The 12,328-nt window shown below is 33.4% G+C and overlaps 1 protein-coding gene across 1 annotated transcript in view; it reads left to right on the plus strand.

Annotated features, from left to right (window-relative positions):
* LOC127710033 (mismatch repair endonuclease PMS2-like) overlaps positions 1–12,328 on the plus strand; it is a 73,909-nt gene that overhangs the window by 17,265 nt on the left and 44,316 nt on the right. The window contains exons 8-10 of the mRNA XM_052215755.1: positions 1,914–2,011; positions 3,433–3,532; positions 4,771–4,855. Coding sequence (XP_052071715.1) covers positions 1,914–2,011; positions 3,433–3,532; positions 4,771–4,855 — 283 coding nt within the window. The remainder of the gene's footprint in view (positions 1–1,913; positions 2,012–3,432; positions 3,533–4,770; positions 4,856–12,328) is intronic.

The following is a 12,328-nucleotide window of genomic DNA, read 5'->3' on the forward strand; positions in this document are numbered from 1 at the left end:
TTGGGTCCAGTTTTCAAATTGGTCTACATTAAGGTCCAAAGGGTCCAAAATTGAACTTAGTTTGATTTTAACAAAAATTGAATATATGGGGTTCTTTGATATGCTGAATCTAAACATGTATTTAGATTTTTGATTTCAGGCCCAGTTTTCAAGTTGGTCCAAATTGGGGTCCAAAATTAAACTTTGTTTTATTTCATCAAAAATTGAATTATTGGGGTTCTTTGATATGCCAAATCTAACCGTGTATTTAGATTTTTAATTTTGGGTCCAGTTTTCAAATTGGTCTACATTAAGGTCCAAAGGGTCCAAAATTAAACTTAGTTTGATTTTAACAAAAATTGAATTCTTAGGGTTCTTTGATATGCTGAATCTAAACATGTATTTAGATTTTTGATTTCGGGCCCAGTTTTCAAGTTGGTCCAAATTGGGGTCCAAAATTAAACTTTGTTTGATTTCAACAAAAATTGAATATATGGGGTTCTTTGATATGCTGAGTCTAACCATGTATTTAGATTTTTTATTTGTGGGCCCCGCTATCAAATTGGTTCATATTGAGGTCAAAAGGGTCCAAAATTAAACTTTGTTTTATTTCATCAAAAATTTAATTATTGGGGTTCTTTGATATGCCAAATCTAACCGTGTATTTACATTTTTAATTTTGGGTCCCGTTTTTGAAATTGGTCTACATTAAGGTCCAAATGGTCCAAAATTAAACTTAATTTTATTTTAACAAAAATTGAATTCTTGGGGTTCTTTGATATGCTGAATCTAAACATGTGTTTAGATTTTTGATTATGGGCCCAGTTTTCAAGTTGGTCCAAGTTGGGGTCCAATATTAAACTTTGTTTGATTTCAACAAAAATTGAATATATGGGGTTCTTTGATATGCTGAATCTAACCATGTATTTTGATTTTTGGGCCCCGTTATCAAATTGGTCCACATTGAGGTCAAAAGGGTCCAAAATTAAACTTTGTTTGATTTCATCAAAAATTGAATTCTTTGGATTCTTTGATATGCTGAATCTAACCATGTATTTAGATTTTGGATATTGGACCATAATAGGTAAATTAAAATTTTTTAAATTCTTAGACCACATTCATTCTGTGTCAGAAACCTATGCCAAATATTTAATCACAATCCAAATTCAGAGCTGTATCAAACTTGAATGTTGTGTCCATACTTGCCCCAACTGTTATGGGTTCAACCTCTGTGGTCGTATCAAATTGCGCCCAGCGGAGCATTTTATTGGTTATTATCTTTAATATTATAATATAAAGAGAGAAAGTATAAATGGCAAAAATGTTCAGGTAAGTAGGACCTACAAATAAGTCAAATGATCAAAAGAGTCAATTGACTCCTTAAGGAGTTTTTGCCCTTGAAATGTTTTTTTTTACATTTTTTCGTGCAAGTCTATTACTTTTTCAAAAATCTTCTTGTCTGAAACTACTGGGACAAATACTTCCGACTTTAATTGAATGTTCCTTAGTGTATCTAGTTTATAAATTGTATCCGAAGTTTTGATCCATTCAAAAACATGGCGGCAGTTTCTAAAAATAGAACATAGGGGTCAAATGAAGTTTTTGGCTTTCATCTCAAAAACTAAAGCAGTAAGAGCAAAACTGACATAGGTGAAAGTGTTAAACAGGTTTAGATCTACCTGTCAAGTAATCTTTAGAACAATAGGACAACTGATTGTTGAGTAAAAGTCAAGAAATAATGAATTTTTAGGAAATTTTACAGTTTTGGGTTGTGTATTATCTTTAATATTATTATAGAAAGAAAGTGTAAATGACAAAATTGTTCAGCAAAGTAATATCTATAAATAAGTAAAATGCCTGAAATTGAAATTACAGGTGAGAGATATCAGGCTTTCATGAGCCTCTTGTCACCATTTAATGATTATACATTTTAGGTGCAGAGTATACTAGAGTTTAAGCAACACAAACCAACTGAGGAGGTATCAACAGAGTATGGAATAAAGCTCACAGACGGACAGACTGAATTGTTCAAGTTAGTAGTATTATTGTTATGAGCTTAAGTCTTCAGAGTTCGCGAAAACTTATTTCGACCCGTCGGTCATGGGACCGACAAAGCATGATTATTTGTCAGTCCTACAAAATTTTAGCCAGTCCTACAAAATCTGTCAATTTTATCCTGAAATAAAATTAATAACATATTTTATTGAAAAATAACTCTATTAATATTAGTTTGATTCTTCGCACCCACAGGCAAATAATTTAACAATGAAGGACCAGTTCAGGTCTTCTGATTGTTCTTATTTAAAGTCATCTTCACTATCCATTTCATCATCTGAATCGCTTTCTCAGCTGTTACAGTATTTGTTTGCTCCATTGAAGGGTTCTATCGCCGATTGTTTGCCAAGGATGGCTCTATGAACAAATTTAGTAGGCCACGTGTAAATCGCCGCTTTGGTTTGTTTATAATAAATCTGTAAACTAGTACCGCAAATTGGCAGCGGGTACATCTGATAACCGATGTAAACACTTATTGGAAACAGTTGCGGTACATCTAATAACCGATGTAAAAAAAGTGCCGAAATATGCACTACAACGGCCGATTTTACATCGGTCATCGGGACCGGCACTAGCCTTCAAAATACTGGTCCGAGCCTCATTTTGACCGATAGGACCGACAGGACCGACCATTTTCGCAAACTCTGAGTCTTCAGTTACACATTTATGAAGAGAGATGATAAAGTACTTACTGAAATATACATAAATCATGTGAAGAAAATACATTAAAAAATCCTGCCAACTGATAGAAGAGGGGCATTATATTTTACGATCTTTGCATCCGTCAATTAATCAGTCTGTTCTGTCCTGTATCAGTTTAAGGCTTTTATACCAGGATGTGGTCTCATCAATTTAAACTTTTTCCATAATTATTATGTTCATTATGGTGGAAAAATTTTATTTTGTGCCAACGATAATACCATTTTGACCCTAATTTCACAGTTCCCTGAACATGAAAATATGACAGGGCAAGCTGGGCGTTGTGTATTTGACACATATTCTTGTTAATAATTATATTTGATAATAAATAAATAGTAAATGTTTGTGTAGCAAACAGATACTGCATAATGAACTGAATGGTATCATTTACTGTTTAGTCTAAGTTTAGTCAAACTTTAGATACTTTAGGAATGCATACACTGAATTTATATCCAAATCCAGCCAAAAAGAAATAAATTCTGGAAGTTATTTCAATTATTTTCACGATGGTAACAAATGTTATCTGACATCACTACACCGATAAAGTGTTGATTTTAAGCTGACATTTGACAAATCTCTCTTATGTACAAGTTTTCATTTAAAATAATTTACATTAGCCCAAAACTTCGTTATAAAAAAGAATCAGGTATAATATTTGTACATAACACAATATATTTACAATGTTTTGTAATGTTTTAGGATAGAGGGCCATATATCTAAATGTGAACATGGTCAGGGGAGAAGCAGTGCAGATAGACAGTTTTACTTCATCAACAAGAGGCCATGTGATCATTCTAAGGTATACATAAAAAAGAAGATGTGGTATGGTTGCCAATGAGACAACTCTCCACAAGAGACCAAAGGGCACAGAAATTAACAGCTATAGGTCACCATATGGCCTTCAACAATGAGCAAAGCCCATACTGCATAGTTAGCTATAAAAGGCCCTGAATAGTTTTGTTTTCTTATATATACAAAAGTATTAAATTTTGGTATCAATATTTTTTAGAAATTGTCTGGCATAGGAGTAGCTCTCTAAAAGGATTTAAGCTACCAATAATCAATCAATTAACCAAAGGGGCATTTCTCAATATCAATCTGATCTCTTGTAGAAAGGAGCCAAATTGGCTCTAAAATCAAATATATTTTTAAGTCTCTGACTTGCAAATGCTTAGAAATAATGCACAGCACAACCCTTGCCAAAAAGATATCTGTGTATTCTATTTTTGCCTTTGCACTGACAAATATATTTTGGACGCACTTGTCCTTAATGTTTTCACTTTTGAAGTGCCAATCTGCCTAAGAATTGGGCAGTGGTGAAAACATGACAAACAAAAATCCACTCATGTTGTCATTATTTTATGTTCAAAATATATAATGGTGCACACATAAAACATTGATTTCCTTTTCCTGTTCTGGTAATTTAAGTTATAATTTGGTTGCTTTAGAAATTAACAATTAAGCAAACTCAGTAGTTTGCTATCATTTTAACCAAAAGGTATCTAGAGATTTCTTGAATTACCAGACACACAGAAACAAAAGACCTTCCATTTCTAACTCAAGATGAAAGTAACTTCAAGATAGGATGGTTAAGTCATTGGGTTTTTTTTCCGGCCATGTTTTGGATTTTTCAAAATTGCTGATTCTTACAAAGACTGGCACTATTAAATTTGTCAAAAATGTTCCTGTCAGAAATTATTTAATTTTTGCTCAATATCTGGCTTATCTCCCTTTTAAACCACATTTCAATAAATATTTCACAGTCAAAGTGCATCATCAAGGATAAAGTAATATTTACTTTTTGTAAATCCTTCTTCTGAAGTTTGATAAAAAGTAATTGTTAAAGTATTTACATTTATCTTTATTTTTGGTGAATTTAGCAGGCCCAAATAGTCATACAGATGAGTAGATGTTAGTATGTTGTTAAAGATAGGCATAGGTAACATTTGACTAAATACATTTACTTTTGTACCACCATTAGCTATTTTTTACTCTCAATATTATTTTTTGTTACTTTTTTTTGCTTTTCTTTTTTAGCTATCAAAACTTGTAAATGAAGTTTATCATCAGTATAACAGACATCAGTATCCCTTTGTGGCCCTTAGTATAACTATACAGAAAGGTAAGTTTATCATCAGTATAACAGACATCAGTATCCCTTTGTGGCCCTTAGTATAACTATACAGAAAGGTAAGTTTATCATCAGTAACAGACATCAGTATCCCTTTGTGGCCCTTGGTATAACTATACAGAAAGGTAAGTTTATCATCAGTATAACAGACATCAGTATCCCTTTGTGGCCCTTAGTATAACTATACAGAAAGGTAAGTTTATCATCAGTATAACAGACATCAGTATCCCTTTGTGGCCCTTAGTATAACTATACGGAAAGGTAAGTTTATCATCAGTATAACAGACATCAGTATCCCTTTGTGGCCCTTAGTATAACTATACAGAAAGGTAAGTTTATCATCAGTATAACAGACATCAGTACCCCTTTGTGGCCCTTAGTATAACTATACAGAAAGGTAAGTTTATCATCAGTATAACAGACATCAGTATCCCTTTGTGGCCCTTAGTATAACTATACAGAAAGGTAAGTTTATCATCAGTATAACAGACATCAGTATCCCTTTGTGGCCCTTAGTATAACTATACAGAAAGGTAAGTTTATCATCAGTATAACAGACATCAGTACCCCTTTGTGGCCCTTAGTATAACTATACAGAAAGGTAAGTTTATCATCAGTATAACAGACATCAGTATCCCTTTGTGGCCCTTAGTATAACTATACGGAAAGGTAAGTTTATCACCAGTATAACAGACATCAGTATCCCTTTGTGGCCCTTAGTATAACTATACAGAAAGGTAAGTTTATCATCAGTATAACAGACATCAGTACCCCTTTGTGGCCCTTAGTATAACTATACAGAAAGGTAAGTTTATCATCAGTATAACAGACATCAGTATCCCTTTGTGGCCCTTAGTATAACTATACAGAAAGGTAAATACTTTTGGAAAAAGATTTATATTTGACTCAGTTTATTACTGTAAATTCAGAAATTATTGCGAATTTTTATTAATCTGACTTTGAAAATAATGCAAAATAAGAAGTCACATTTTTAGCTCACCTGGCCCAAAGGGCCAAGTGAGCTTTTCTCATCACTTGGCGTCCGTCATCGGTCGTCTGTTGTCCATCTTTAACTTTTACAAAAATCTATCTGAAACTACTGGACCAAATTTGACCAAACTTGGCCACAATAATCATTGGGGTATCTAGTTTAAAAAATGTGTCTGATGACCCAGCCCGCTAACCAAGATGGCAGCCATGGCTAAAAATAGAACATAGGGGTAAAATGTAGATTTTGGCATATATCTCTGAAACCAAAGCATTTAGAGAAAATCTGAAATGGTAAAAATTGTTTATCAGGTCAAGATCTATCTGCCCTGAAATTTTAAGACAAATCAGACAACCCTTTGTTGGGTTGCTGCCCCTGAATTGTTAATTTTAAGGAAATTTTGCAGTTTTTGGTTATCTTGAATATTATTATAGATAGAGATAAAATGTAAACAGCAATAATGTTCAGCAAAGTAAGATCTACAAATAAGTCAACATGACCAAAATTGTTGAATGACCCCTTAAGGAGTTATTGCCCTTTATCGTCAATTTTTAACAAATTTTCGTAAATTTTTGTAATCTTTTACAAAAATCTTCTCCTCTGAAACTACATAGACATATTCATCTTAACTTGGCCACAAATATTATTGGGGTACCGAGTTAAAAAAATGTGTCCGATGACCCTGCCTGCCAACCAACATGGCCGACATGGCTAAAAATAGAACATAGGAGTAAAATGCAGTTTTTGGCTTACATCTCTGAAGCTAAAGCATTTAGAGCAAATCTGACTGGGTAAAAATGTTCATTAGATTAAGATCTACCTGCCCTGAAATTTTCAGACAAATCAGACAACTAGTTGTTGGGTTGCTGCTCCTGAATTTATCATTTTAAGGAAATTTTAAAGTTTTTTGGTTATTATCTTGAATATTATTATAGATAGAGAAAACTGTGAACAGCAATAATGTTCAGTAAAGTAAGATTTACAAATAAGTCAGCATGACCAAAATTGTCAATTGAACCCTTAAGGAGTTATTGCCCATTATAGTCAACTTTTTAACAATTTTTCGTAAATTTTGTAATCTTTTACAAAAATCTTCTCCTCTGAAACTACTGGTCCAAATAGAATCAAACTTGGCCACAATAATTATTAGGGTATTTACTTTAAAAAATGTGTTCAATGACCCCGCCTGCCAACAAAGATGGCCGACGTGGCTAAAAATAGAACATATGTGGTAAAATGCAAGTTTTGTCTATTATTCTGATATCTGTTATAAATACAGGTAATCTTAAAGGACAAAATTGTTTAGAATGTTGAGCTCTACCAATTGTTCATATACGTGAAAACTGTCAGATGATTTCTTGTAGGAGTTTTTGCCCTTAAATGACAAATTTTACCATTTTTTTTCATTTTTGCTTATTATCTTGAAAACTATAATATATAGAACAAAACTTTTAATAGCAAAAATGATCAGAAGGACAAGTTCTTCTAATAAGTCTTATGGTTGAAATCGTCAGTTGACCTCTTATTATAGTTATTGCCCTTTGATGACGATTTGTACAATTGTTTTTGCGTTTTTGTCTTATATCTTAAAACTTATAATAGATGGAACAAAACTTAAATAAACAAAAATGATCAGCAAGACAAGATCTTTTTGCACTTTAATGAGGATTTTTACCATTTTTTTTGCGTTATGCCTTATATGATAAAAATTATAATAGCTAGATAGAAACTACAATAATCAAAAATAATCAGCAAGACAAGACCTACTAACAAGTCAAATTTTGACGATACAATTAGTAGACTGTTACTCTTTATAGGAGTTATTGCCTTTAAATTAGGTTTTTTTAAAGGCAGTGCTTTAATGCCTTTCTAGTTGCCGGGTTAATCCTTCCTTCCGCGATATCCAACTTATCTACGTGGGGGGTCATTAGGCTCCAAGTAGATCCGTAAATGTTGAATTCTCTCCTCTTCTTATTGTGATATAAAATGTTTTTTGTTTCCTTTCATTTACATTGGGAAATAGAGAAACGATCATTGTGTTTTGTTAGTTTTAAAAACTTTTGATATATTTGTATTTTGCATTATAAGCAGTTAACCGATTGACAAACTAGAATTATTTGAATTCCGTGTGGAAAGAGCTTGGGTTAATTTCGAGTGTTATCTGCTATCTAGATGTTTATAAATCATTTCAGTCGTTGATATAATAATTAAGAGTCGACTGAACATTAATTATATTATACAATTTAAAGCGCATTTCTGTTTATGCACGTGAACCCGTCTAACGTTATTGTTATTTCGCAGTTATATAAAGTAGCAAATTATCGTTCCTGAATAGGTGGCGCCGTGGTAGCCGATCCTGTTCCTCAACTTCCGGTTTCTGCACTGTGCAACTATTTCAGTTACATTTTAAATTAACGATGCCAAGTACTTGTTGTTGTGTACCTGGATGTCATTTAAGAGGAGGACATGCATTTCCAAATGACTTAAAAAGAAGGAAAAGTTGGATCAACACCATGGCCCAAACGCAGATTGGACGAGAACACGATTTCATCGTGGAGTCCATCTCAATCAGCTGTTGTTTGCAAGGCACATTTTACTGAAAAAGACTACGTGCAGGAAACTGTTCATGGTAAAACTCTATTTTCTTTTTGAAATATATAGTTATATATGTAATCGCCATGCGAATAAACCAAAGTCTGTTTACAACCGCAATTATCGTTTTAGAATAAAAGGGGGTGGTTAATTCAAGACGTCATAATTTTTTGGATTACGATTCAATGTGATCTGTTTGAGATTTTTTGGTGATTGCTACAGTTATAATGATTTCTTACAAGAGGTATATCATACTGAGAATTATTTTAGCAGTAATAATGCTAATGTAGTAATGACAGGAATGCATAAGCTATGCCTCATAGACTTTCTTGAAAAATATCAATGACAATGTTAACAGGAACAAAACAATGACATGCTCTCATCAATATTATATTTATTTAGGTACAAACAATGTACGTTTGTTGCATAAGTATCTCATTGTTTGTCCTTTGGATTTACATAACATACATTGAATCAGGCAAACATAGTTTTATCCAGATTGTAATGAATAAATCTTAGTTAATATTTCGCCAGGTAATACAAAGTATACATTGCTAATGGAAGTTCATTTAATTATCAAAAAACTAATGTTTTATAACCTTTTTCAGGGCGCAAACCCACCATACAGAGACTTAAGTCTACTGCCATTCCCAGCCTATTTTCCTGGACCAAGCAAGAGACTGAATCGTCCGCAAAAAGAAAAATCAGGGCAGTTTCCTGTGAAAACAAAAGAACTAAACTTGATGAATATTGTAGTAGAAATCTAGAGGAAAGTTTTGATTGTAAAGTTGGTTTTCCTGAAGAAGTCATTCATACTACAGAAAGGATTTATGACTGTCCACCACCAACTGCTGAGCTAATGTTGAGCTTCAAAGATGGAATTACGCAAACACCATCAATGTCTATGTTTTAAGCAGAGAATTTTGAAATGAAGACACATGACACAGCCATGCATTTTTATACCAGTTTAGAGTTGCATACTAAATTTTTATTTGTTTTGACCACACTTGGTCCAACAGCACATTGTTTGAGATACATATATTTTCAAATTGATAGGGTGTCAGTTGAAAATCAGTTTTTTTATGACTTTAATGAAATTGAGGCATTATACAACCAACTTTGAACTTTCTAGATTCTAGATTGAATCTAGTGTTGAGAATATTGTGTATACATGGATTGTTTTTATGCCTAAACAGTGGTGTGAGGCTAACACTTGGCCATCTAGTGGTTTAGTCAGGCATTTTTCGCCATCCAACTTTAAATTAAAGTTTCCTACGACTTGGATTATTATTGACCGCACAGAATATCCCGTGATAAAACTAAAGCTCCTAGAGCTCAGGCATATAAAAACAGAAACACTGAAAATACTTGTACATGTATGTTCGACGCCTGGTGGTTTAGTCAACTATGTCTCTAATGCATATGTTGGTTCTACCAGTGACTATGAAATAGTTGAAAGATGTAGAATACAAAATGTAGTTCAATTATGTGATCCAGCCATCCAGGTGACAGTGTGATGGCAGACAAAGGTTTAAATGTGCAAGATTTGTTTGCTAACTTTTTTCAAAAAATGAAACAGAATTAGTTCCAAAACTCTTATACGGGATAGAAAAGTCTCCAATTAACATGTGCACATAGAGCGAATTATTGGACTTGGCAAAACATACAAAATTCTAACAAATCCTATGAATGGAACTGAAACAAAACTTTCATCTGAAATAACATTTAGTTGTTTTATGTTGTGTAATTTTAGAACTTGTATTGTGCCAAAGGATGCAGAAATAAAAGTGACGCAATGAATTTTGTTCTGATATATATATATTTATAATTACATGCACATGTAAATTGTAATGCATATAAAAATAAGGAGATGTGGTATGATATTCAGTAAGTTTATCGAACTAAAGTGCATAAGAAATGGGTTTAAGCAGTTACAGGTGTTACTGTCACCGTACAATCTCCAACAATGAGAAAAACTTGTACCGTGTAAAAAATTTCAGAGATCTTACCACTAAGTTTTGTTGTCTCACCTTGACTTTGGTGATTTGTTTATATCTGTTGATGTAAATATAAAAAAGAAGATGTGGTATGATTGCCAATGAGATAACTCTCCACAAGAGACCAAATGACACAGAAATTAACAGCTATAGGTCACAGTATGGCTTTCAACAATGAGCAAAGCCCATACCGCACAGTCAGCTATAAAAGGCCCCGAAATGACAATGTAAAACAATTCAAACAAGAAAACTAATGGCCTAATTTATGTACAAAAAATGAACGAATATAACAAATATGCAACACATAAACAAACGACAACCACTGAATTACAGGCTCCTGACTTGGGACAGGCACATACATGTACATACAGAATGTGTCGGGGTTAAACATGTTAGCGGGATCCCAACCTTCCCCCTAACCTGGGACAGTGGTGTAACAGTACAATATAAGAACGAACTATAAAAATCAGTTGAAAGAGGCTTAACTCATCAGATGGATAAATACAAATACAAGTGGACATGGTCGGGTAGTTGCACATCCAAAAAAAAAAAAAGACACTTAAGTACAGATCTGAGAGTACTCGCAGTTACTGACAGCTAGTTCAAAGCCACTAACAACTGATAAAAAAATCTTGCATCTAAGACTAAATTATCAATCCGTAAGCTCCCTTTAGAATTTTATAAATTTTAGATTTTACATTTCTGAGTTATGGGGTTTTATTGGGATTTTCCAGTTTTTTGTCGAGCCTGCGACTTTTGTCACAGAAAGCTCGACATAGGGAAAGTGATGTGGCGGCGGCAGCGTTAGCTAACTTCTTAAAAGCTTTATATTTTAGAAGGTGGAAGACCTGGATGCTTCATACTTTGTATATGGATGCCTCATGTTACGAAGTTTCCATCAGCCACATGTCCAATGTCCTTGACCTCATTTTCATGGTTCAGTGACTACTTGAAAAAAAAGTTAACATTTTTTGTAATGTTAAATTCTCTCTTATTATAAGTAGTAGATAACTATGTTTGGTATGTGCGTACCTTGCAAGGTCCTCATGCCGGTCACTCGTTTTCACTTGACCTCGACCTCATTTCATGGATCAGTGAACAAGGTTAAGTTTTGGTGGTCAAGTCCATATCTCAGATACTATAAGCAATAGGTCAAGTATATTCGGTGTATGGAAGGACTGTAAGGTGTACATGTCCAGCTGGCAGGTGTCATCTGACCTTGACCTCATTTTCATGGTTCAGTGGTTATAGTTAAGTTTTTGTGTTTTGGTCTGTTTTTATATATTGTATGCAATAGGTCTACTATATTTGGTGTATGGAATGATTGTAAGATGTACATGTCTAGCTGGCAGGTGTCATTTGACCTTGACCTCATTTTCATGGTTCAGTGGTCAAAGTTAAGATTTTGAGTTTTGGTCTTTTTTTATAATATTATATGCAATAGGTCAAATATATTTGGTGTATGGAAATATTTTATGATCTTTATGTCAGTCACGCAGGTTTTATTTGACCTTGACCTCATTTTCACAGTTCATTGCTCTGTTAAGTTTTTATACACCCGTTTACGGGACGTATTATGGTATACCGTTGTCCATCTGTCCGTCGTCAACATGTCGGACATTAAATCAAAAATGCTTTTACCAATTTGCATAAAACTTTGGTGAATTATTTATATCTATTGACGTGAGCTCCCTTTCATTTTTTATAAAATATAGATTTTACGTTTCCGAGTTATGGGGTTTTATTCATTAAAAAAAGGGGGATTTTCCAGTTTTCGGACAAGAAGTCAAGAATGCTTTCACCAACTTGCAAGAAATTGTGGTGAATTGTTTATATCTATTGACATGAGCTCCCTTTTGATTTTTATAAATTTTAGATTTTACGTTT

This window comes from Mytilus californianus, unplaced genomic scaffold (assembly GCF_021869535.1).
Source record: "Mytilus californianus isolate M0D057914Y unplaced genomic scaffold, xbMytCali1.0.p SCAF_7, whole genome shotgun sequence".
NCBI lineage: Eukaryota > Metazoa > Mollusca > Bivalvia > Mytilida > Mytilidae > Mytilus > Mytilus californianus.